This window comes from Drosophila sulfurigaster, chromosome 2L, assembly GCF_023558435.1.
Source record: "Drosophila sulfurigaster albostrigata strain 15112-1811.04 chromosome 2L, ASM2355843v2, whole genome shotgun sequence".
In the NCBI taxonomy this organism is placed as follows: Eukaryota; Metazoa; Arthropoda; class Insecta; order Diptera; family Drosophilidae; genus Drosophila; species Drosophila sulfurigaster.
Window position 1 is genome coordinate 24,098,200 of NC_084881.1, and position 22,579 is coordinate 24,120,778.

Below are 22,579 nucleotides of genomic sequence, written 5' to 3' on the forward strand. Positions count from 1 at the left end.
ATTTATTTATTTGTATCTTAGAATTAAATTCTACAGAATAACAGGGGCAATCTGGATGAATTTAAGGGAGTTATTCTCTAACGTTAATCAAAATATAGTCTTTCGTTCTTTATTTTTAACAATAAATACATATTGATTTTCTTCTCTTTTGGTTAATTTTTTGGTGGTCCTGAAAAGGACCGATTGATGTGGGTTTTAAGTTTGTATTTTGTAGTAGATACAAATTTTCTTAGCCGCCGAAACCGTACAGAGTGCGGCCTTGCCTCTTCAGAGCGTACACAACATCCATGGCTGTGACTGTCTTCCTCTTGGCGTGTTCGGTGTATGTGACTGCATCACGGATAACGTTTTCCAAGAAAACCTTCAGCACACCACGAGTTTCTTCATAAATAAGACCAGAGATACGCTTCACACCGCCACGACGAGCTAGACGACGGATAGCTGGCTTCGTGATACCCTGGATGTTATCACGCAACACTTTGCGATGACGCTTTGCGCCACCTTTTCCCAAGCCCTTGCCACCTTTACCACGACCAGTCATTTTTCACTTTTAATATTTTACTTAACACTCACCGAAGTCAGAAAGATACTGTTGTTCGGTCCAACTCAAACGCCTCTATTTATACTCAAAGATACGAAAACCAGAAAGAGTCAGCAATATGTATCTACGTGCTGCTCGCACGCTGGCACGCTAGCACGCTGGCATGGCAACAGCCCGATCGCTCGTTCTCGTTCTCGCTCGGCAACCCACCACCAGTTTTACTATAAATACGAGAGCCGAATCGCTTCGTTCGATTATTGTGTTTTAACATTTGCTGTGTGAAGTAAAATTGTGAAATAAAATGGCTCGTACTAAGCAGACTGCTCGTAAATCGACCGGAGGCAAGGCGCCTCGTAAGCAGCTGGCAACTAAGGCCGCTCGTAAGAGTGCGCCAGCCACCGGCGGTGTGAAGAAGCCTCATCGTTATCGCCCCGGAACTGTTGCCCTGCGTGAGATCCGTCGTTACCAGAAGAGCACAGAGTTGCTGATCCGCAAGCTGCCTTTCCAGCGCTTGGTGCGTGAAATTGCTCAGGATTTCAAGACCGATCTGCGTTTCCAGAGCTCTGCTGTGATGGCACTGCAGGAAGCTAGTGAAGCCTACTTGGTTGGCCTGTTCGAAGATACTAACTTGTGCGCTATCCATGCCAAGCGTGTCACCATCATGCCGAAAGATATTCAGCTGGCCAGACGTATTCGTGGCGAACGTGCTTAAATTGTGACAACGTTGTGCGTTGTGCTTGTCAAGCATCAAATTATCAAACAATCGGTCCTTTTCAGGACCACAATTTTATTGAAAGAAGATTTACATTTTTCTTTAATTAGTTTAGTATTATATTAAAATGTACAAATTAAAAATAAATAAGGGCGTGCTTAGTGAATCTCAGATACTATTGTATCTACATTTATATTAAATAAAATTTAGTTAAAAAATATAGCCGTCGCTGTTATGCTGTCGAAATGTGGTTTTATTTGCCAAACAATACTGCATAGAAAGATACACTTCAAACCAGTGACAATTTCTCTAGAAAATACATTTCACAAAATAATTTAATAACTTATTATAGATCAATGTACATGAATAAAAAATACATTTAAATTAACAATATTAAGAATATTAATACGAGGACGTAAATATTTATTAAATTTCTTTTGCAATACACTCTTCACACGTTGAATGTTATGTACATATGAATGTACTTACTTTGTACTCTCTAATGGTAAAGACGGTTATATACGAATGAAATGCATATTTAAATGATAGAATTTTGTAGATATTGATTGTACAAATCGTTAAGAAAATTATATTAAATAAGTAATATATTTAAAAATTCCATTTTTTACATTTATTTAGATTTTTCCATATCAATTTTCAATAGCTTCTAACTCTATGAGGTCGCTTGGTTTTCACTGTACATGGTCAAGTTTGAACTAAAATTAAAAATATGAGCAATATATTATATTTATATTAAATAATACATTTAACAACATAATTGTTTAAAGAACTTGTTTTCAGATTCAAATATTGTATTTTTATTGTTTTTATATTTATAAATTGAGTTTTTAGATGATAATTGTTTTTGTGTAGACACAAAGTTGAATTTAAGGTGAAATTTTAAACACAGTGAGTAATTGTAGATGAATGCAATTAATTTTATTTGGTTGTTCGAATATTTAAGCAAATATTTCGATACATAACTTTTGAAATATCAAACTATTAACTATAGTAAATATTAAATGAAGAATAGGTTAATGGCAAACTTGTTTGACGGAAACGTTCACCGCTGTAAACATTCGCGTTGCGCCTTTCTACTCGATTCTCACAAAATCGGGTGACCAACCAAATTCATCCACCAACTGTAAATTCTGTTAAAATTGATTTTAGTGTGAAAGTAAAGCAAAACAAAGTGAAGTGAAATATGTCAGACTCCGCAGTTGCAACATCCGCATCTCCTGTGGCTGCCCCGCCAGCGACACCCGCAGCCGAGAAGAAGGTGGCTGCCAAGAAAGCAGCATCTGCATCGAAAGTGAAGAAGCCGGCAGTTCCTCCATCACATCCTCCAACTCAGCAAATGGTGGACGCATCAATCCTGAACCTAAAGGAGCGTGGTGGCTCGTCGCTTATGGCAATCAAGAAGTACATCAGTGCCACATACAAGTGCGACGCCCAGAAATTGGCACCATTCATTAAGAAGTACCTGAAGAGCGCTGTTGCCAGTGGAAAACTTATCCAAGCTAAAGGCAAGGGCGCATCTGGTTCGTTCAAATTGTCTGCATCTGCCAAAAAAGGAGCCGAAGCCAAAAGCCAAGGCTGCCTCAGTAGAGAAGAAACCGAAGAAGGTCACTGCATCAGCAGCAGCAGCTAAGAAGAAGACTGCCGGCACCAAGGCGAAGAAAGCAGCTGGGTCCGCTGAGAAGAAACCAAGCAAAGCTGTAGCAACCAAGAAGACCGCTGAAAAGAAGAAGGCTGAGAAAGCAAAGGCTAAGGAGGCCAAGAAGAGTGGTACAGTAAAAGCCAAGCCCACAACAGCAAAGGCGGCGGCCAAGTCGAGTGCTGCAAAGCCAAAAGCACCAAAGCCCAAGACTGCAACTGCCAAGCCGAAGCCAAAGAAGGCAGCAGCGGCAGCATCGCCAAAGAAAGCCGCAGTGGCTGCTAAGAAACCCAAGGCAAAAACTGCAGCTGCAGCCAAGAAATAAGAGAGCACTAGGACATTGAAGATTGTCGTGCACAAGTTTCAAGACTATGAAATTTGTTATTTAACAAAGCCCTTTTCAGGGCTACTAATTTTATATCAAAAGAGAAATGAGTTTTCAAGTTATGTAACATTACGAGATGACTTTTACGACTATAACAGAATCGTATTTTTAACACAAAGCATAATTTAAACATGAGCCAGGTAGCTAAATCCATAAAGCAACAAAAGTAATATAAGAAACTCAACCTTTCGACAACACGCAATACCTCTGTAGTGCTTCCTCATTTATGAAGTTCTCTGTTCGCATTAAACCAAAAAAAGTACAGTCCCGTCTCGGTTGAAAATTTGTAAATGCTGGTATAACGCCGTATTTTTAGGTATACCTTCATTATTCACTATTATTAATATTAATATTTTTTATATTTAAATTTCAGCTCTTTGGATAGGTAATTTGTGGCCCTGAAAAGGGCCTTTTACTTTAGGTGTGTAGGTTGTGCAAAGAAATCGAATTACTTCGAGCTCGTGTACTTGGTGACAGCCTTGGTTCCCTCACTGACAGCGTGCTTGGCCAATTCTCCGGGCAGCAAGAGACGGACAGCGGTTTGGATTTCCCGACTGGTGATAGTCGACCGCTTGTTGTAGTGAGCCAAACGGGAGGCCTCGGCAGCAATGCGCTCGAAAATGTCGTTCACAAAGCTGTTCATGATGCTCATTGCCTTCGATGAGATACCGGTGTCAGGATGGACCTGCTTCAGCACTTTGTAGATGTAGATGGCATAGCTTTCCTTCCTCTTGCGCTTCTTCTTCTTGTCGTTCTTGGTGATATTCTTCTGCGCTTTGCCAGCCTTCTTGGCTGCCTTTCCACTAGTCTTGGGCGGCATTTTTCAAATTCACTTTAAAAATTCACTTCACTGATATTTTGCTAGAGATCCAAAACACGTCCAATTTATACTTTTATTGTAGCAACGCTTTCCGTTAGACGAGCTCTCAACGCGACCGGTTTTCAGCAGCAGCTGTCATCCCTTAACGGAACGAGTAGGTAGCTGGAAAAAGTATAAATAGCTGGCAATGGTTGCATGTGGCAACAATATTCGAGTTTTGTGTGTGAAACAGTGAAATAACAAATAATAATAAAATGTCTGGTCGTGGTAAAGGTGGCAAAGTTAAGGGAAAGGCAAAGTCTCGTTCCAACCGCGCTGGTCTTCAGTTCCCCGTTGGCCGTATTCACCGTCTGCTTCGCAAGGGCAACTATGCCGAGCGTGTTGGTGCTGGTGCTCCTGTGTACTTGGCTGCTGTGATGGAGTACTTGGCCGCTGAAGTTTTGGAGTTGGCTGGTAACGCAGCCCGTGACAACAAGAAGACTAGGATTATCCCTCGTCATCTGCAATTGGCCATCCGCAACGATGAGGAGTTGAACAAACTGCTTTCGGGTGTCACCATTGCCCAGGGCGGTGTTTTGCCTAATATTCAGGCTGTTCTCTTGCCCAAGAAGACCGAAAAGAAGGCTTAAATTCAAATTCAAACTCGCATATAACACAAATCAACAAAACCCAAAACGTCCTTTTCAGGACGACCACAAATTTACTAAAGAGAATAATTTTTCTAATATACAAAAATAATTGTATTTTTATTCATTCATTCAGAAATTAAATATTGAGTACTTCACTTGAGCAAAGTATATGCGTGGCACACGAGGTACAGTTGCGTCAAAATGATTTTCAAATTTCGATCTTTACATGAGCAAAGTATCTGCTCTGTGCAAGAGGTACAGTTGTGTCAAAAAGTATTTCAATATTTTGATCTTCACATGGACAAAGTATCTGCAGTGTACTCGAGGTACAGTCGTGTCAAAAGTATTTTACAACACGCTGCATCAGTAAATTATATTCTTATTTCAGCCGTTTTTTAAATATTAACATCTCACAAATGAACAAATTTATTTATTTGTATCTTAGAATTAAATTCTACAGAATAACAGGGGCAATCTGGATGAATTTAAGGGAGTTATTCTCTAACGTTAATCAAAATATAGTCTTTCGTTCTTTATTTTTAACAATAAATACATATTGATTTTCTTCTCTTTTGGTTAATTTTTTGGTGGTCCTGAAAAGGACCGATTGATGTGGGTTTTAAGTTTGTATTTTGTAGTAGATACAAATTTTCTTAGCCGCCGAAACCGTACAGAGTGCGGCCTTGCCTCTTCAGAGCGTACACAACATCCATGGCTGTGACTGTCTTCCTCTTGGCGTGTTCGGTGTATGTGACTGCATCACGGATAACGTTTTCCAAGAAAACCTTCAGCACACCACGAGTTTCTTCATAAATAAGACCAGAGATACGCTTCACACCGCCACGACGAGCTAGACGACGGATAGCTGGCTTCGTGATACCCTGGATGTTATCACGCAACACTTTGCGATGACGCTTTGCGCCACCTTTTCCCAAGCCCTTGCCACCTTTACCACGACCAGTCATTTTTCACTTTTAATATTTTACTTAACACTCACCGAAGTCAGAAAGATACTGTTGTTCGGTCCAACTCAAACGCCTCTATTTATACTCAAAGATACGAAAACCAGAAAGAGTCAGCAATATGTATCTACGTGCTGCTCGCACGCTGGCACGCTAGCACGCTGGCATGGCAACAGCCCGATCGCTCGTTCTCGTTCTCGCTCGGCAACCCACCACCAGTTTTACTATAAATACGAGAGCCGAATCGCTTCGTTCGATTATTGTGTTTTAACATTTGCTGTGTGAAGTAAAATTGTGAAATAAAATGGCTCGTACTAAGCAGACTGCTCGTAAATCGACCGGAGGCAAGGCGCCTCGTAAGCAGCTGGCAACTAAGGCCGCTCGTAAGAGTGCGCCAGCCACCGGCGGTGTGAAGAAGCCTCATCGTTATCGCCCCGGAACTGTTGCCCTGCGTGAGATCCGTCGTTACCAGAAGAGCACAGAGTTGCTGATCCGCAAGCTGCCTTTCCAGCGCTTGGTGCGTGAAATTGCTCAGGATTTCAAGACCGATCTGCGTTTCCAGAGCTCTGCTGTGATGGCACTGCAGGAAGCTAGTGAAGCCTACTTGGTTGGCCTGTTCGAAGATACTAACTTGTGCGCTATCCATGCCAAGCGTGTCACCATCATGCCGAAAGATATTCAGCTGGCCAGACGTATTCGTGGCGAACGTGCTTAAATTGTGACAACGTTGTGCGTTGTGCTTGTCAAGCATCAAATTATCAAACAATCGGTCCTTTTCAGGACCACAATTTTATTGAAAGAAGATTTACATTTTTCTTTAATTAGTTTAGTATTATATTAAAATGTACAAATTAAAAATAAATAAGGGCGTGCTTAGTGAATCTCAGATACTATTGTATCTACATTTATATTAAATAAAATTTAGTTAAAAAATATAGCCGTCGCTGTTATGCTGTCGAAATGTGGTTTTATTTGCCAAACAATACTGCATAGAAAGATACACTTCAAACCAGTGACAATTTCTCTAGAAAATACATTTCACAAAATAATTTAATAACTTATTATAGATCAATGTACATGAATAAAAAATACATTTAAATTAACAATATTAAGAATATTAATACGAGGACGTAAATATTTATTAAATTTCTTTTGCAATACACTCTTCACACGTTGAATGTTATGTACATATGAATGTACTTACTTTGTACTCTCTAATGGTAAAGACGGTTTTATACGAATGAAATGCATATTTAAATGATAGAATTTTGTAGATATTGATTGTACAAATCGTTAAGAAAATTATATTAAATAAGTAATATATTTAAAAATTCCATTTTTTACATTTATTTAGATTTTTCCATATCAATTTTCAATAGCTTCTAACTCTATGAGGTCGCTTGGTTTTCACTGTACATGGTCAAGTTTGAACTAAAATTAAAAATATGAGCAATATATTATATTTATATTAAATAATACATTTAACAACATAATTGTTTAAAGAACTTGTTTTCAGATTCAAATATTGTATTTTTATTGTTTTTATATTTATAAATTGAGTTTTTAGATGATAATTGTTTTTGTGTAGACACAAAGTTGAATTTAAGGTGAAATTTTAAACACAGTGAGTAATTGTAGATGAATGCAATTAATTTTATTTGGTTGTTCGAATATTTAAGCAAATATTTCGATACATAACTTTTGAAATATCAAACTATTAACTATAGTAAATATTAAATGAAGAATAGGTTAATGGCAAACTTGTTTGACGGAAACGTTCACCGCTGTAAACATTCGCGTTGCGCCTTTCTACTCGATTCTCACAAAATCGGGTGACCAACCAAATTCATCCACCAACTGTAAATTCTGTTAAAATTGATTTTAGTGTGAAAGTAAAGCAAAACAAAGTGAAGTGAAATATGTCAGACTCCGCAGTTGCAACATCCGCATCTCCTGTGGCTGCCCCGCCAGCGACACCCGCAGCCGAGAAGAAGGTGGCTGCCAAGAAAGCAGCATCTGCATCGAAAGTGAAGAAGCCGGCAGTTCCTCCATCACATCCTCCAACTCAGCAAATGGTGGACGCATCAATCCTGAACCTAAAGGAGCGTGGTGGCTCGTCGCTTATGGCAATCAAGAAGTACATCAGTGCCACATACAAGTGCGACGCCCAGAAATTGGCACCATTCATTAAGAAGTACCTGAAGAGCGCTGTTGCCAGTGGAAAACTTATCCAAGCTAAAGGCAAGGGCGCATCTGGTTCGTTCAAATTGTCTGCATCTGCCAAAAAGGAGCCGAAGCCAAAAGCCAAGGCTGCCTCAGTAGAGAAGAAACCGAAGAAGGTCACTGCATCAGCAGCAGCAGCTAAGAAGAAGACTGCCGGCACCAAGGCGAAGAAAGCAGCTGGGTCCGCTGAGAAGAAACCAAGCAAAGCTGTAGCAACCAAGAAGACCGCTGAAAAGAAGAAGGCTGAGAAAGCAAAGGCTAAGGAGGCCAAGAAGAGTGGTACAGTAAAAGCCAAGCCCACAACAGCAAAGGCGGCGGCCAAGTCGAGTGCTGCAAAGCCAAAAGCACCAAAGCCCAAGACTGCAACTGCCAAGCCGAAGCCAAAGAAGGCAGCAGCGGCAGCATCGCCAAAGAAAGCCGCAGTGGCTGCTAAGAAACCCAAGGCAAAACTGCAGCTGCAGCCAAGAAATAAGAGAGCACTAGGACATTGAAGATTGTCGTGCACAAGTTTCAAGACTATGAAATTTGTTATTTAACAAAGCCCTTTTCAGGGCTACTAATTTTATATCAAAAGAGAAATGAGTTTTCAAGTTATGTAACATTACGAGATGACTTTTACGACTATAACAGAATCGTATTTTTAACACAAAGCATAATTTAAACATGAGCCAGGTAGCTAAATCCATAAAGCAACAAAAGTAATATAAGAAACTCAACCTTTCGACAACACGCAATACCTCTGTAGTGCTTCCTCATTTATGAAGTTCTCTGTTCGCATTAAACCAAAAAAGTACAGTCCCGTCTCGGTTGAAAATTTGTAAATGCTGGTATAACGCCGTATTTTTAGGTATACCTTCATTATTCACTATTATTAATATTAATATTTTTTATATTTAAATTTCAGCTCTTTGGATAGGTAATTTGTGGCCCTGAAAAGGGCCTTTTACTTTAGGTGTGTAGGTTGTGCAAAGAAATCGAATTACTTCGAGCTCGTGTACTTGGTGACAGCCTTGGTTCCCTCACTGACAGCGTGCTTGGCCAATTCTCCGGGCAGCAAGAGACGGACAGCGGTTTGGATTTCCCGACTGGTGATAGTCGACCGCTTGTTGTAGTGAGCCAAACGGGAGGCCTCGGCAGCAATGCGCTCGAAAATGTCGTTCACAAAGCTGTTCATGATGCTCATTGCCTTCGATGAGATACCGGTGTCAGGATGGACCTGCTTCAGCACTTTGTAGATGTAGATGGCATAGCTTTCCTTCCTCTTGCGCTTCTTCTTCTTGTCGTTCTTGGTGATATTCTTCTGCGCTTTGCCAGCCTTCTTGGCTGCCTTTCCACTAGTCTTGGGCGGCATTTTTCAAATTCACTTTAAAAATTCACTTCACTGATATTTTGCTAGAGATCCAAAACACGTCCAATTTATACTTTTATTGTAGCAACGCTTTCCGTTAGACGAGCTCTCAACGCGACCGGTTTTCAGCAGCAGCTGTCATCCCTTAACGGAACGAGTAGGTAGCTGGAAAAAGTATAAATAGCTGGCAATGGTTGCATGTGGCAACAATATTCGAGTTTTGTGTGTGAAACAGTGAAATAACAAATAATAATAAAATGTCTGGTCGTGGTAAAGGTGGCAAAGTTAAGGGAAAGGCAAAGTCTCGTTCCAACCGCGCTGGTCTTCAGTTCCCCGTTGGCCGTATTCACCGTCTGCTTCGCAAGGGCAACTATGCCGAGCGTGTTGGTGCTGGTGCTCCTGTGTACTTGGCTGCTGTGATGGAGTACTTGGCCGCTGAAGTTTTGGAGTTGGCTGGTAACGCAGCCCGTGACAACAAGAAGACTAGGATTATCCCTCGTCATCTGCAATTGGCCATCCGCAACGATGAGGAGTTGAACAAACTGCTTTCGGGTGTCACCATTGCCCAGGGCGGTGTTTTGCCTAATATTCAGGCTGTTCTCTTGCCCAAGAAGACCGAAAAGAAGGCTTAAATTCAAATTCAAACTCGCATATAACACAAATCAACAAAACCCAAAACGTCCTTTTCAGGACGACCACAAATTTACTAAAGAGAATAATTTTTCTAATATACAAAAATAATTGTATTTTTATTCATTCATTCAGAAATTAAATATTGAGTACTTCACTTGAGCAAAGTATATGCGTGGCACACGAGGTACAGTTGCGTCAAAATGATTTTCAAATTTCGATCTTTACATGAGCAAAGTATCTGCTCTGTGCAAGAGGTACAGTTGTGTCAAAAAGTATTTCAATATTTTGATCTTCACATGGACAAAGTATCTGCAGTGTACTCGAGGTACAGTCGTGTCAAAAGTATTTTACAACACGCTGCATCAGTAAATTATATTCTTATTTCAGCCGTTTTTTTTTAAATATTAACATCTCACAAATGAACAAATTTATTTATTTGTATCTTAGAATTAAATTCTACAGAATAACAGGGGCAATCTGGATGAATTTAAGGGAGTTATTCTCTAACGTTAATCAAAATATAGTCTTTCGTTCTTTATTTTTAACAATAAATACATATTGATTTTCTTCTCTTTTGGTTAATTTTTTGGTGGTCCTGAAAAGGACCGATTGATGTGGGTTTTAAGTTTGTATTTTGTAGTAGATACAAATTTTCTTAGCCGCCGAAACCGTACAGAGTGCGGCCTTGCCTCTTCAGAGCGTACACAACATCCATGGCTGTGACTGTCTTCCTCTTGGCGTGTTCGGTGTATGTGACTGCATCACGGATAACGTTTTCCAAGAAAACCTTCAGCACACCACGAGTTTCTTCATAAATAAGACCAGAGATACGCTTCACACCGCCACGACGAGCTAGACGACGGATAGCTGGCTTCGTGATACCCTGGATGTTATCACGCAACACTTTGCGATGACGCTTTGCGCCACCTTTTCCCAAGCCCTTGCCACCTTTACCACGACCAGTCATTTTTCACTTTTAATATTTTACTTAACACTCACCGAAGTCAGAAAGATACTGTTGTTCGGTCCAACTCAAACGCCTCTATTTATACTCAAAGATACGAAAACCAGAAAGAGTCAGCAATATGTATCTACGTGCTGCTCGCACGCTGGCACGCTAGCACGCTGGCATGGCAACAGCCCGATCGCTCGTTCTCGTTCTCGCTCGGCAACCCACCACCAGTTTTACTATAAATACGAGAGCCGAATCGCTTCGTTCGATTATTGTGTTTTAACATTTGCTGTGTGAAGTAAAATTGTGAAATAAAATGGCTCGTACTAAGCAGACTGCTCGTAAATCGACCGGAGGCAAGGCGCCTCGTAAGCAGCTGGCAACTAAGGCCGCTCGTAAGAGTGCGCCAGCCACCGGCGGTGTGAAGAAGCCTCATCGTTATCGCCCCGGAACTGTTGCCCTGCGTGAGATCCGTCGTTACCAGAAGAGCACAGAGTTGCTGATCCGCAAGCTGCCTTTCCAGCGCTTGGTGCGTGAAATTGCTCAGGATTTCAAGACCGATCTGCGTTTCCAGAGCTCTGCTGTGATGGCACTGCAGGAAGCTAGTGAAGCCTACTTGGTTGGCCTGTTCGAAGATACTAACTTGTGCGCTATCCATGCCAAGCGTGTCACCATCATGCCGAAAGATATTCAGCTGGCCAGACGTATTCGTGGCGAACGTGCTTAAATTGTGACAACGTTGTGCGTTGTGCTTGTCAAGCATCAAATTATCAAACAATCGGTCCTTTTCAGGACCACAATTTTATTGAAAGAAGATTTACATTTTTCTTTAATTACTTTAGTATTATATTAAAATAATGTACAAATTAAAAAAAATAAATAAGGGCGTGCTTAGTGAATCTCAGATACTATTGTATCTACATTTTTATATTAAATAAAATTTAGTTACAAAATATAGCCGTCGCTGTTATGCTGTCGAAATGTGGTTTTATTTGCCAAACAATACTGCATAGAAAGATACACTTCAAACCAGTGACAATTTCTCTAGAAGATACATTTCACAAAATAATTTAATAACTTATTATAGATCAATGTATATGAATAAAATAATACATTTAAATTAACAATATTAAGAATAATAATACGAGGACGTAAATATTTATTAAATTTCTTTTGCATTACACTCTTCATACGTTGAATGTTATGTGCATATGAATGTACTTACTTTGTACTCTCTAATGGTAAAGACGGTTTTATACGAATGAAATGCATATTTAAATGATAGAATTTTGTAGATATTGTACAAATCGTTAAGAAAATTATATTAAATAAGTAATATATTTAAAAATTCCATTTTTACATTTATTTAGATTTTTCATATCAATTTTCAATAGCTTCTAACTCTATGAGGTCGCTTGGTTTTCACTGTACATGGTCAAGTTTGAACCAAAATTAAAAATATGAGCAATAAATTATATTTATATTAAATAATACATTTAACAACATAATTGTTTAAAGAACTTGTTTTCAGATTCAAATATTGTATTTTTATTGTTTTTATATTTATAAATTGAGTTTTTAGAAGATAATTGTTTTTGTGTAGACACAAAGTTGAATTTAAGGTGAAATTTTAAACACAGTGAGTAATTGAAGATGAATGCAATTAATTTTATTTGGTTGTTCGAATATTTAAGAAAATATTTCGATACATAATTATTAAAATATCAAACTATTAACTATAGTAAATATTAAATGAAGAATAGGTTAATGGCAAACTTGTTTGGCGGAAACGTTCACCGCTGTAAACATTCGCGTTGCGCCTTTCTACTCGATTCTCACAAAATCGGGTGACCAACCAAATTCAACCACCAACTGTAAATTCTGTTAAAATTGATTTTAGTGTGAAAGTAAAGCAAAACAAAGTGAAGTGAAATATGTCAGACTCCGCAGTTGCAACATCCGCATCTCCTGTGGCTGCCCCGCCAGCGACACCCGCAGCCGAGAAGAAGGTGGCTGCCAAGAAAGCAGCATCTGCATCGAAAGTGAAGAAGCCGGCAGTTCCTCCATCACATCCTCCAACTCAGCAAATGGTGGACGCATCAATCCTGAACCTAAAGGAGCGTGGTGGCTCGTCGCTTATGGCAATCAAGAAGTACATCAGTGCCACATACAAGTGCGACGCCCAGAAATTGGCACCATTCATTAAGAAGTACCTGAAGAGCGCTGTTGCCAGTGGAAAACTTATCCAAGCTAAAGGCAAGGGCGCATCTGGTTCGTTCAAATTGTCTGCATCTGCCAAAAAGGAGCCGAAGCCAAAAGCCAAGGCTGCCTCAGTAGAGAAGAAACCGAAGAAGGTCACTGCATCAGCAGCAGCAGCTAAGAAGAAGACTGCCGGCACCAAGGCGAAGAAAGCAGCTGGGTCCGCTGAGAAGAAACCAAGCAAAGCTGTAGCAACCAAGAAGACCGCTGAAAAGAAGAAGGCTGAGAAAGCAAAGGCTAAGGAGGCCAAGAAGAGTGGTACAGTAAAAGCCAAGCCCACAACAGCAAAGGCGGCGGCCAAGTCGAGTGCTGCAAAGCCAAAAGCACCAAAGCCCAAGACTGCAACTGCCAAGCCGAAGCCAAAGAAGGCAGCAGCGGCAGCATCGCCAAAGAAAGCCGCAGTGGCTGCTAAGAAACCCAAGGCAAAAACTGCAGCTGCAGCCAAGAAATAAGAGAGCACTAGGACATTGAAGATTGTCGTGCACAAGTTTCAAGACTATGAAATTTGTTATTTAACAAAGCCCTTTTCAGGGCTACTAATTTTATATCAAAAGAGAAATGAGTTTTCAAGTTATGTAACATTACGAGATGACTTTTACGACTATAACAGAATCGTATTTTTAACACAAAGCATAATTTAAGCATGAGCCAGGTAGCTAAATCCATAAAGCAACAAAAGTAATATAAGAAACTCAACCTATCGACAACACGCAATACCTCTGTAGTGCCTCCACACTTATGAAGTTCTCTGTTCGCATTAAACCAAAAAAGTACAGTCCCGTCTCGGTTGAAAATTTGTAAATGCTGGTATAACGCCGTTTTTTTAGGTATACCTTCATTATTCACTATTATTTATATTAATATTTTTTTATATTTCAATTTCAACTCTTTGGATAGGTAATTTGTGGCCCTGAAAAGGGCCTTTTACTTTAGGTGTGTAGGTTGTGCAAAGAAATCGAATTACTTCGAGCTCGTGTACTTGGTGACAGCCTTGGTTCCCTCACTGACAGCGTGCTTGGCCAATTCTCCGGGCAGCAAGAGACGGACAGCGGTTTGGATTTCCCGACTGGTGATAGTCGACCGCTTGTTGTAGTGAGCCAAACGGGAGGCCTCGGCAGCAATGCGCTCGAAAATGTCGTTCACAAAGCTGTTCATGATGCTCATTGCCTTCGATGAGATACCGGTGTCAGGATGGACCTGCTTCAGCACTTTGTAGATGTAGATGGCATAGCTTTCCTTCCTCTTGCGCTTCTTCTTCTTGTCGTTCTTGGTGATATTCTTCTGCGCTTTGCCAGCCTTCTTGGCTGCCTTTCCACTAGTCTTGGGCGGCATTTTTCAAATTCACTTTAAAAATTCACTTCACTGATATTTTGCTAGAGATCCAAAACACGTCCAATTTATACTTTTATTGTAGCAACGCTTTCCGTTAGACGAGCTCTCAACGCGACCGGTTTTCAGCAGCAGCTGTCATCCCTTAACGGAACGAGTAGGTAGCTGGAAAAAGTATAAATAGCTGGCAATGGTTGCATGTGGCAACAATATTCGAGTTTTGTGTGTGAAACAGTGAAATAACAAATAATAATAAAATGTCTGGTCGTGGTAAAGGTGGCAAAGTTAAGGGAAAGGCAAAGTCTCGTTCCAACCGCGCTGGTCTTCAGTTCCCCGTTGGCCGTATTCACCGTCTGCTTCGCAAGGGCAACTATGCCGAGCGTGTTGGTGCTGGTGCTCCTGTGTACTTGGCTGCTGTGATGGAGTACTTGGCCGCTGAAGTTTTGGAGTTGGCTGGTAACGCAGCCCGTGACAACAAGAAGACTAGGATTATCCCTCGTCATCTGCAATTGGCCATCCGCAACGATGAGGAGTTGAACAAACTGCTTTCGGGTGTCACCATTGCCCAGGGCGGTGTTTTGCCTAATATTCAGGCTGTTCTCTTGCCCAAGAAGACCGAAAAGAAGGCTTAAATTCAAATTCAAACTCGCATATAACACAAATCAACAAAACCCAAAACGTCCTTTTCAGGACGACCACAAATTACTAAAGAGAATAATTTTTCTAATATACAAAAATAATTGTATTTTTATTCATTCATTCAGAAATTAAATATTGAGTACTTCACTTGAGCAAAGTATATGCGTGGCACACGAGGTACAGTTGCGTCAAAATGATTTTCAAATTTCGATCTTTACATGAGCAAAGTATCTGCTCTGTGCAAGAGGTACAGTTGTGTCAAAAGTATTTCAATATTTTGATCTTCACATGGACAAAGTATCTGCAGTGTACTCGAGGTACAGTCGTGTCAAAAGTATTTTACAACACGCTGCATCAGTAAATTATATTCTTATTTCAGCCGTTTTTTTTTAAATATTAACATCTCACAAATGAACAAATTTATTTATTTGTATCTTAGAATTAAATTCTACAGAATAACAGGGGCAATCTGGATGAATTTAAGGGAGTTATTCTCTAACGTTAATCAAAATATAGTCTTTCGTTCTTTATTTTTAACAATAAATACATATTGATTTTCTTCTCTTTTGGTTAATTTTTTGGTGGTCCTGAAAAGGACCGATTGATGTGGGTTTTAAGTTTGTATTTTGTAGTAGATACAAATTTTCTTAGCCGCCGAAACCGTACAGAGTGCGGCCTTGCCTCTTCAGAGCGTACACAACATCCATGGCTGTGACTGTCTTCCTCTTGGCGTGTTCGGTGTATGTGACTGCATCACGGATAACGTTTTCCAAGAAAACCTTCAGCACACCACGAGTTTCTTCATAAATAAGACCAGAGATACGCTTCACACCGCCACGACGAGCTAGACGACGGATAGCTGGCTTCGTGATACCCTGGATGTTATCACGCAACACTTTGCGATGACGCTTTGCGCCACCTTTTCCCAAGCCCTTGCCACCTTTACCACGACCAGTCATTTTTCACTTTTAATATTTTACTTAACACTCACCGAAGTCAGAAAGATACTGTTGTTCGGTCCAACTCAAACGCCTCTATTTATACTCAAAGATACGAAAACCAGAAAGAGTCAGCAATATGTATCTACGTGCTGCTCGCACGCTGGCACGCTAGCACGCTGGCATGGCAACAGCCCGATCGCTCGTTCTCGTTCTCGCTCGGCAACCCACCACCAGTTTTACTATAAATACGAGAGCCGAATCGCTTCGTTCGATTATTGTGTTTTAACATTTGCTGTGTGAAGTAAAATTGTGAAATAAAAATGGCTCGTACTAAGCAGACTGCTCGTAAATCGACCGGAGGCAAGGCGCCTCGTAAGCAGCTGGCAACTAAGGCCGCTCGTAAGAGTGCGCCAGCCACCGGCGGTGTGAAGAAGCCTCATCGTTATCGCCCCGGAACTGTTGCCCTGCGTGAGATCCGTCGTTACCAGAAGAGCACAGAGTTGCTGATCCGCAAGCTGCCTTTCCAGCGCTTGGTGCGTGAAATTGCTCAGGATTTCAAGACCGATCTGCGTTTCCAGAGCTCTGCTGTGATGGCACTGCAGGAAGCTAGTGAAGCCTACTTGGTTGGCCTGTTCGAAGATACTAACTTGTGCGCTATCCATGCCAAGCGTGTCACCATCATGCCGAAAGATATTCAGCTGGCCAGACGTATTCGTGGCGAACGTGCTTAAATTGTGACAACGTTGTGCGTTGTGCTTGTCAAGCATCAAATTATCAAACAATCGGTCCTTTTCAGGACCACAATTTTATTGAAAGAAGATTTACATTTTTCTTTAATTAGTTTAGTATTATATTAAAATGTACAAATTAAAAATAAATAAGGGCGTGCTTAGTGAATCTCAGATACTATTGTATCTACATTTATATTAAATAAAATTTAGTTAAAAATATAGCCGTCGCTGTTATGCTGTCGAAATGTGGTTTTATTTGCCAAACAATACTGCATAGAAAGATACACTTCAAACCAGTGACAATTTCTCTAGAAAATACATTTCACAAAATAATTTAATAACTTATTATAGATCAATGTACATGAATAAAAAATACATTTAAATTAACAATATTAAGAATATTAATACGAGGACGTAAATATTTATTAAATTTCTTTTGCAATACACTCTTCACACGTTGAATGTTATGTACATATGAATGTACTTACTTTGTACTCTCTAATGGTAAAGACGGTTATATACGAATGAAATGCATATTTAAATGATAGAATTTTGTAGATATTGATTGTACAAATCGTTAAGAAAATTATATTAAATAAGTAATATATTTAAAAATTCCATTTTTTACATTTATTTAGATTTTTCCATATCAATTTTCAATAGCTTCTAACTCTATGAGGTCGCTTGGTTTTCACTGTACATGGTCAAGTTTGAACTAAAATTAAAAATATGAGCAATATATTATATTTATATTAAATAATACATTTAACAACATAATTGTTTAAAGAACTTGTTTTCAGATTCAAATATTGTATTTTTATTGTTTTTATATTTATAAATTGAGTTTTTAGATGATAATTGTTTTTGTGTAGACACAAAGTTGAATTTAAGGTGAAATTTTAAACACAGTGAGTAATTGTAGATGAATGCAATTAATTTTATTTGGTTGTTCGAATATTTAAGCAAATATTTCGATACATAACTTTTGAAATATCAAACTATTAACTATAGTAAATATTAAATGAAGAATAGGTTAATGGCAAACTTGTTTGACGGAAACGTTCACCGCTGTAAACATTCGCGTTGCGCCTTTCTACTCGATTCTCACAAAATCGGGTGACCAACCAAATTCATCCACCAACTGTAAATTCTGTTAAAATTGATTTTAGTGTGAAAGTAAAGCAAAACAAAGTGAAGTGAAATATGTCAGACTCCGCAGTTGCAACATCCGCATCTCCTGTGGCTGCCCCGCCAGCGACACCCGCAGCCGAGAAGAAGGTGGCTGCCAAGAAAGCAGCATCTGCATCGAAAGTGAAGAAGCCGGCAGTTCCTCCATCACATCCTCCAACTCAGCAAATGGTGGACGCATCAATCCTGAACCTAAAGGAGCGTGGTGGCTCGTCGCTTATGGCAATCAAGAAGTACATCAGTGCCACATACAAGTGCGACGCCCAGAAATTGGCACCATTCATTAAGAAGTACCTGAAGAGCGCTGTTGCCAGTGGAAAACTTATCCAAGCTAAAGGCAAGGGCGCATCTGGTTCGTTCAAATTGTCTGCATCTGCCAAAAAGGAGCCGAAGCCAAAAGCCAAGGCTGCCTCAGTAGAGAAGAAACCGAAGAAGGTCACTGCATCAGCAGCAGCAGCTAAGAAGAAGACTGCCGGCACCAAGGCGAAGAAAGCAGCTGGGTCCGCTGAGAAGAAACCAAGCAAAGCTGTAGCAACCAAGAAGACCGCTGAAAAGAAGAAGGCTGAGAAAGCAAAGGCTAAGGAGGCCAAGAAGAGTGGTACAGTAAAAGCCAAGCCCACAACAGCAAAGGCGGCGGCCAAGTCGAGTGCTGCAAAGCCAAAAGCACCAAAGCCCAAGACTGCAACTGCCAAGCCGAAGCCAAAGAAGGCAGCAGCGGCAGCATCGCCAAAGAAAGCCGCAGTGGCTGCTAAGAAACCCAAGGCAAAACTGCAGCTGCAGCCAAGAAATAAGAGAGCACTAGGACATTGAAGATTGTCGTGCACAAGTTTCAAGACTATGAAATTTGTTATTTAACAAAGCCCTTTTCAGGGCTACTAATTTTATATCAAAAGAGAAATGAGTTTTCAAGTTATGTAACATTACGAGATGACTTTTACGACTATAACAGAATCGTATTTTTAACACAAAGCATAATTTAAACATGAGCCAGGTAGCTAAATCCATAAAGCAACAAAAGTAATATAAGAAACTCAACCTTTCGACAACACGCAATACCTCTGTAGTGCTTCCTCATTTATGAAGTTCTCTGTTCGCATTAAACCAAAAAAGTACAGTCCCGTCTCGGTTGAAAATTTGTAAATGCTGGTATAACGCCGTATTTTTAGGTATACCTTCATTATTCACTATTATTAATATTAATATTTTTATATTTAAATTTCAGCTCTTTGGATAGGTAATTTGTGGCCCTGAAAAGGGCCTTTTACTTTAGGTGTGTAGGTTGTGCAAAGAAATCGAATTACTTCGAGCTCGTGTACTTGGTGACAGCCTTGGTTCCCTCACTGACAGCGTGCTTGGCCAATTCTCCGGGCAGCAAGAGACGGACAGCGGTTTGGATTTCCCGACTGGTGATAGTCGACCGCTTGTTGTAGTGAGCCAAACGGGAGGCCTCGGCAGCAATGCGCTCGAAAATGTCGTTCACAAAGCTGTTCATGATGCTCATTGCCTTCGATGAGATACCGGTGTCAGGATGGACCTGCTTCAGCACTTTGTAGATGTAGATGGCATAGCTTTCCTTCCTCTTGCGCTTCTTCTTCTTGTCATTCTTGGTGATATTCTTCTGCGCTTTGCCAGCCTTCTTGGCTGCCTTTCCACTAGTCTTGGGCGGCATTTTTCAAATTCACTTTAAAAATTCACTTCACTGATATTTTGCTAGAGATCCAAAACACGTCCAATTTATACTTTTATTGTAGCAACGCTTTCCGTTAGACGAGCTCTCAACGCGACCGGTTTTCAGCAGCAGCTGTCATCCCTTAACGGAACGAGTAGGTAGCTGGAAAAAGTATAAATAGCTGGCAATGGTTGCATGTGGCAACAATATTCGAGTTTTGTGTGTGAAACAGTGAAATAACAAATAATAATAAAAATGTCTGGTCGTGGTAAAGGTGGCAAAGTTAAGGGAAAGGCAAAGTCTCGTTCCAACCGCGCTGGTCTTCAGTTCCCCGTTGGCCGTATTCACCGTCTGCTTCGCAAGGGCAACTATGCCGAGCGTGTTGGTGCTGGTGCTCCTGTGTACTTGGCTGCTGTGATGGAGTACTTGGCCGCTGAAGTTTTGGAGTTGGCTGGTAACGCAGCCCGTGACAACAAGAAGACTAGGATTATCCCTCGTCATCTGCAATTGGCCATCCGCAACGATGAGGAGTTGAACAAACTGCTTTCGGGTGTCACCATTGCCCAGGGCGGTGTTTTGCCTAATATTCAGGCTGTTCTCTTGCCCAAGAAGACCGAAAAGAAGGCTTAAATTCAAATTCAAACTCGCATATAACACAAATCAACCAAAACCCAAAACGTCCTTTTCAGGACGACCACAAATTTACTAAAGAGAATAATTTTTCTAATATACAAAAATAATTGTATTTTTATTCATTCATTCAGAAATTAAATATTGAGTACTTCACTTGAGCAAAGTATATGCGTGGCACACGAGGTACAGTTGCGTCAAAAATGATTTTCAAATTTCGATCTTTACATGAGCAAAGTATCTGCTCTGTGCAAGAGGTACAGTTGTGTCAAAAAGTATTTCAATATTTTGATCTTCACATGGACAAAGTATCTGCAGTGTACTCGAGGTACAGTCGTGTCAAAAAGTATTTTACAACACGCTGCATCAGTAAATTATATTCTTATTTCAGCCGTTTTTTTTTAAATATTAACATCTCACAAATGAACAAATTTATTTATTTGTATCTTAGAATTAAATTCTACAGAATAACAGGGGCAATCTGGATGAATTTAAGGGAGTTATTCTCTAACGTTAATCAAAATATAGTCTTTCGTTCTTTATTTTTAACAATAAATACATATTGATTTTCTTCTCTTTTGGTTAATTTTTTGGTGGTCCTGAAAAGGACCGATTGATGTGGGTTTTAAGTTTGTATTTTGTAGTAGATACAAATTTTCTTAGCCGCCGAAACCGTACAGAGTGCGGCCTTGCCTCTTCAGAGCGTACACAACATCCATGGCTGTGACTGTCTTCCTCTTGGCGTGTTCGGTGTATGTGACTGCATCACGGATAACGTTTTCCAAGAAAACCTTCAGCACACCACGAGTTTCTTCATAAATAAGACCAGAGATACGCTTCACACCGCCACGACGAGCTAGACGACGGATAGCTGGCTTCGTGATACCCTGGATGTTATCACGCAACACTTTGCGATGACGCTTTGCGCCACCTTTTCCCAAGCCCTTGCCACCTTTACCACGACCAGTCATTTTTCACTTTTAATATTTTACTTAACACTCACCGAAGTCAGAAAGATACTGTTGTTCGGTCCAACTCAAACGCCTCTATTTATACTCAAAGATACGAAAACCAGAAAGAGTCAGCAATATGTATCTACGTGCTGCTCGCACGCTGGCACGCTAGCACGCTGGCATGGCAACAGCCCGATCGCTCGTTCTCGTTCTCGCTCGGCAACCCACCACCAGTTTTACTATAAATACGAGAGCCGAATCGCTTCGTTCGATTATTGTGTTTTAACATTTGCTGTGTGAAGTAAAATTGTGAAATAAAATGGCTCGTACTAAGCAGACTGCTCGTAAATCGACCGGAGGCAAGGCGCCTCGTAAGCAGCTGGCAACTAAGGCCGCTCGTAAGAGTGCGCCAGCCACCGGCGGTGTGAAGAAGCCTCATCGTTATCGCCCCGGAACTGTTGCCCTGCGTGAGATCCGTCGTTACCAGAAGAGCACAGAGTTGCTGATCCGCAAGCTGCCTTTCCAGCGCTTGGTGCGTGAAATTGCTCAGGATTTCAAGACCGATCTGCGTTTCCAGAGCTCTGCTGTGATGGCACTGCAGGAAGCTAGTGAAGCCTACTTGGTTGGCCTGTTCGAAGATACTAACTTGTGCGCTATCCATGCCAAGCGTGTCACCATCATGCCGAAAGATATTCAGCTGGCCAGACGTATTCGTGGCGAACGTGCTTAAATTGTGACAACGTTGTGCGTTGTGCTTGTCAAGCATCAAATTATCAAACAATCGGTCCTTTTCAGGACCACAATTTTATTGAAAGAAGATTTACATTTTTCTTTAACTACTTTAGTATTATATTAAAATAATGTACAAATTAAAAATAAATAAATAAGGGCGTGCTTAGTGAATCTCAGATACTATTGTATCTACATTTATGTATATTAAATAAAATTTAGTTACAAAATATAGCCGTCGCTGTTATGCTGTCGAAATGTGGTTTTATTTGCCAAACAATACTGCATAGAAAGATACACTTCAAACAAGTGACAATTTCTCTAGAAGATACATTTCACAAAATAATTTAATAACTTATTATAGATTAGTGTATATGAATAAAATAATACATTTAAATTAACAATATTAAGAATAATAATACGAGGACGTAAATATTTATTAAATTTCTTTTGCATTACACTCTTCATACGTTGAATGTTATGTGCATATGAATGTACTTACTTTGTACTCTCTAATGGTAAAGACGGTTTTATACGAATGAAATGCATATTTAAATGATAGAATTTTGTAGATATTGTACAAATCGTTAAGAAAATTATATTAAATAAGTAATATATTTAAAAATTCTATTTTTTACATTTATTTAGA

General features: G+C 40.1%; 16 protein-coding genes and 1 pseudogene across 16 annotated transcripts; 8 read left to right on the forward strand and 9 right to left on the reverse strand.

Moving 5' to 3' along the window:
* Positions 1-146: 146 nt before the first annotated feature.
* Positions 147-578, reverse strand: LOC133841059 (histone H4). The gene has a single exon (XM_062273359.1). The coding sequence runs from the start codon at positions 539-541 to the stop codon at positions 230-232; it is 312 nt and encodes a 103-aa protein (XP_062129343.1). The 5' UTR covers positions 542-578; the 3' UTR covers positions 147-229.
* A 1,834-nt stretch (positions 579-2,412) lies between these two features.
* Positions 2,413-3,237, forward strand: LOC133846082 (histone H1-like; annotated as a pseudogene).
* A 456-nt stretch (positions 3,238-3,693) lies between these two features.
* Positions 3,694-4,150, reverse strand: LOC133846369 (histone H2B). Its single transcript, XM_062281364.1, has one exon. It carries the CDS (start codon positions 4,113-4,115, stop codon positions 3,744-3,746), a length of 372 nt encoding a protein of 123 aa, XP_062137348.1. The 5' UTR covers positions 4,116-4,150; the 3' UTR covers positions 3,694-3,743.
* Positions 4,151-4,349: 199 nt separating this feature from the next.
* Positions 4,350-4,786, forward strand: LOC133846239 (histone H2A). The gene has a single exon (XM_062281114.1). The coding sequence runs from the start codon at positions 4,370-4,372 to the stop codon at positions 4,742-4,744; it is 375 nt and encodes a 124-aa protein (XP_062137098.1). The 5' UTR covers positions 4,350-4,369; the 3' UTR covers positions 4,745-4,786.
* Positions 4,787-5,314: 528 nt separating this feature from the next.
* LOC133846543 (histone H4) lies at positions 5,315-5,746 on the reverse strand. Its single transcript, XM_062281559.1, has one exon. It carries the CDS (start codon positions 5,707-5,709, stop codon positions 5,398-5,400), a length of 312 nt encoding a protein of 103 aa, XP_062137543.1. The 5' UTR covers positions 5,710-5,746; the 3' UTR covers positions 5,315-5,397.
* Positions 5,747-7,580: 1,834 nt separating this feature from the next.
* On the forward strand, positions 7,581-8,435 carry LOC133846001 (histone H1-like). Its single transcript, XM_062280738.1, has one exon. The coding sequence runs from the start codon at positions 7,626-7,628 to the stop codon at positions 8,418-8,420; it is 795 nt and encodes a 264-aa protein (XP_062136722.1). The 5' UTR covers positions 7,581-7,625; the 3' UTR covers positions 8,421-8,435.
* A 423-nt stretch (positions 8,436-8,858) lies between these two features.
* LOC133846301 (histone H2B) lies at positions 8,859-9,315 on the reverse strand. The gene has a single exon (XM_062281237.1). It carries the CDS (start codon positions 9,278-9,280, stop codon positions 8,909-8,911), a length of 372 nt encoding a protein of 123 aa, XP_062137221.1. The 5' UTR covers positions 9,281-9,315; the 3' UTR covers positions 8,859-8,908.
* Positions 9,316-9,514: 199 nt separating this feature from the next.
* LOC133846158 (histone H2A) lies at positions 9,515-9,951 on the forward strand. The gene has a single exon (XM_062280990.1). It carries the CDS (start codon positions 9,535-9,537, stop codon positions 9,907-9,909), a length of 375 nt encoding a protein of 124 aa, XP_062136974.1. The 5' UTR covers positions 9,515-9,534; the 3' UTR covers positions 9,910-9,951.
* Positions 9,952-10,255: 304 nt separating this feature from the next.
* On the reverse strand, positions 10,256-10,914 carry LOC133846453 (histone H4). The gene has a single exon (XM_062281485.1). The coding sequence runs from the start codon at positions 10,875-10,877 to the stop codon at positions 10,566-10,568; it is 312 nt and encodes a 103-aa protein (XP_062137469.1). The 5' UTR covers positions 10,878-10,914; the 3' UTR covers positions 10,256-10,565.
* Positions 10,915-12,751: 1,837 nt separating this feature from the next.
* Positions 12,752-13,575, forward strand: LOC133840909 (histone H1-like). Its single transcript, XM_062273093.1, has one exon. The coding sequence runs from the start codon at positions 12,797-12,799 to the stop codon at positions 13,571-13,573; it is 777 nt and encodes a 258-aa protein (XP_062129077.1). The 5' UTR covers positions 12,752-12,796; the 3' UTR covers positions 13,574-13,575.
* Positions 13,576-14,031: 456 nt separating this feature from the next.
* On the reverse strand, positions 14,032-14,489 carry LOC133840941 (histone H2B). Its single transcript, XM_062273159.1, has one exon. The coding sequence runs from the start codon at positions 14,451-14,453 to the stop codon at positions 14,082-14,084; it is 372 nt and encodes a 123-aa protein (XP_062129143.1). The 5' UTR covers positions 14,454-14,489; the 3' UTR covers positions 14,032-14,081.
* Positions 14,490-14,687: 198 nt separating this feature from the next.
* LOC133840931 (histone H2A) lies at positions 14,688-15,119 on the forward strand. Its single transcript, XM_062273131.1, has one exon. The coding sequence runs from the start codon at positions 14,708-14,710 to the stop codon at positions 15,080-15,082; it is 375 nt and encodes a 124-aa protein (XP_062129115.1). The 5' UTR covers positions 14,688-14,707; the 3' UTR covers positions 15,083-15,119.
* A 307-nt stretch (positions 15,120-15,426) lies between these two features.
* LOC133840963 (histone H4) lies at positions 15,427-16,085 on the reverse strand. Its single transcript, XM_062273193.1, has one exon. It carries the CDS (start codon positions 16,046-16,048, stop codon positions 15,737-15,739), a length of 312 nt encoding a protein of 103 aa, XP_062129177.1. The 5' UTR covers positions 16,049-16,085; the 3' UTR covers positions 15,427-15,736.
* Positions 16,086-17,919: 1,834 nt separating this feature from the next.
* On the forward strand, positions 17,920-18,774 carry LOC133840896 (histone H1-like). Its single transcript, XM_062273067.1, has one exon. The coding sequence runs from the start codon at positions 17,965-17,967 to the stop codon at positions 18,757-18,759; it is 795 nt and encodes a 264-aa protein (XP_062129051.1). The 5' UTR covers positions 17,920-17,964; the 3' UTR covers positions 18,760-18,774.
* A 422-nt stretch (positions 18,775-19,196) lies between these two features.
* Positions 19,197-19,663, reverse strand: LOC133840939 (histone H2B). Its single transcript, XM_062273143.1, has one exon. It carries the CDS (start codon positions 19,616-19,618, stop codon positions 19,247-19,249), a length of 372 nt encoding a protein of 123 aa, XP_062129127.1. The 5' UTR covers positions 19,619-19,663; the 3' UTR covers positions 19,197-19,246.
* Positions 19,664-19,819: 156 nt separating this feature from the next.
* On the forward strand, positions 19,820-20,319 carry LOC133840916 (histone H2A). The gene has a single exon (XM_062273106.1). The coding sequence runs from the start codon at positions 19,874-19,876 to the stop codon at positions 20,246-20,248; it is 375 nt and encodes a 124-aa protein (XP_062129090.1). The 5' UTR covers positions 19,820-19,873; the 3' UTR covers positions 20,249-20,319.
* Positions 20,320-20,597: 278 nt separating this feature from the next.
* LOC133840954 (histone H4) lies at positions 20,598-21,256 on the reverse strand. Its single transcript, XM_062273180.1, has one exon. It carries the CDS (start codon positions 21,217-21,219, stop codon positions 20,908-20,910), a length of 312 nt encoding a protein of 103 aa, XP_062129164.1. The 5' UTR covers positions 21,220-21,256; the 3' UTR covers positions 20,598-20,907.
* Positions 21,257-22,579: the final 1,323 nt, after the last annotated feature.

Bases quoted from the DNA above. Each gene is read 5' to 3' on its own strand.
- LOC133841059 (XM_062273359.1), bottom strand. From the start codon at position 541: ATGACTGGTCGTGGTAAAGGTGGCAAGGGCTTGGGAAAAGGTGGCGCA.
- LOC133846369 (XM_062281364.1), bottom strand. From the start codon at position 4,115: ATGCCGCCCAAGACTAGTGGAAAGGCAGCCAAGAAGGCTGGCAAAGCG.
- LOC133846239 (XM_062281114.1), top strand. From the start codon at position 4,370: ATGTCTGGTCGTGGTAAAGGTGGCAAAGTTAAGGGAAAGGCAAAGTCT.
- LOC133846543 (XM_062281559.1), bottom strand. From the start codon at position 5,709: ATGACTGGTCGTGGTAAAGGTGGCAAGGGCTTGGGAAAAGGTGGCGCA.
- LOC133846001 (XM_062280738.1), top strand. From the start codon at position 7,626: ATGTCAGACTCCGCAGTTGCAACATCCGCATCTCCTGTGGCTGCCCCG.
- LOC133846301 (XM_062281237.1), bottom strand. From the start codon at position 9,280: ATGCCGCCCAAGACTAGTGGAAAGGCAGCCAAGAAGGCTGGCAAAGCG.
- LOC133846158 (XM_062280990.1), top strand. From the start codon at position 9,535: ATGTCTGGTCGTGGTAAAGGTGGCAAAGTTAAGGGAAAGGCAAAGTCT.
- LOC133846453 (XM_062281485.1), bottom strand. From the start codon at position 10,877: ATGACTGGTCGTGGTAAAGGTGGCAAGGGCTTGGGAAAAGGTGGCGCA.
- LOC133840909 (XM_062273093.1), top strand. From the start codon at position 12,797: ATGTCAGACTCCGCAGTTGCAACATCCGCATCTCCTGTGGCTGCCCCG.
- LOC133840941 (XM_062273159.1), bottom strand. From the start codon at position 14,453: ATGCCGCCCAAGACTAGTGGAAAGGCAGCCAAGAAGGCTGGCAAAGCG.
- LOC133840931 (XM_062273131.1), top strand. From the start codon at position 14,708: ATGTCTGGTCGTGGTAAAGGTGGCAAAGTTAAGGGAAAGGCAAAGTCT.
- LOC133840963 (XM_062273193.1), bottom strand. From the start codon at position 16,048: ATGACTGGTCGTGGTAAAGGTGGCAAGGGCTTGGGAAAAGGTGGCGCA.
- LOC133840896 (XM_062273067.1), top strand. From the start codon at position 17,965: ATGTCAGACTCCGCAGTTGCAACATCCGCATCTCCTGTGGCTGCCCCG.
- LOC133840939 (XM_062273143.1), bottom strand. From the start codon at position 19,618: ATGCCGCCCAAGACTAGTGGAAAGGCAGCCAAGAAGGCTGGCAAAGCG.
- LOC133840916 (XM_062273106.1), top strand. From the start codon at position 19,874: ATGTCTGGTCGTGGTAAAGGTGGCAAAGTTAAGGGAAAGGCAAAGTCT.
- LOC133840954 (XM_062273180.1), bottom strand. From the start codon at position 21,219: ATGACTGGTCGTGGTAAAGGTGGCAAGGGCTTGGGAAAAGGTGGCGCA.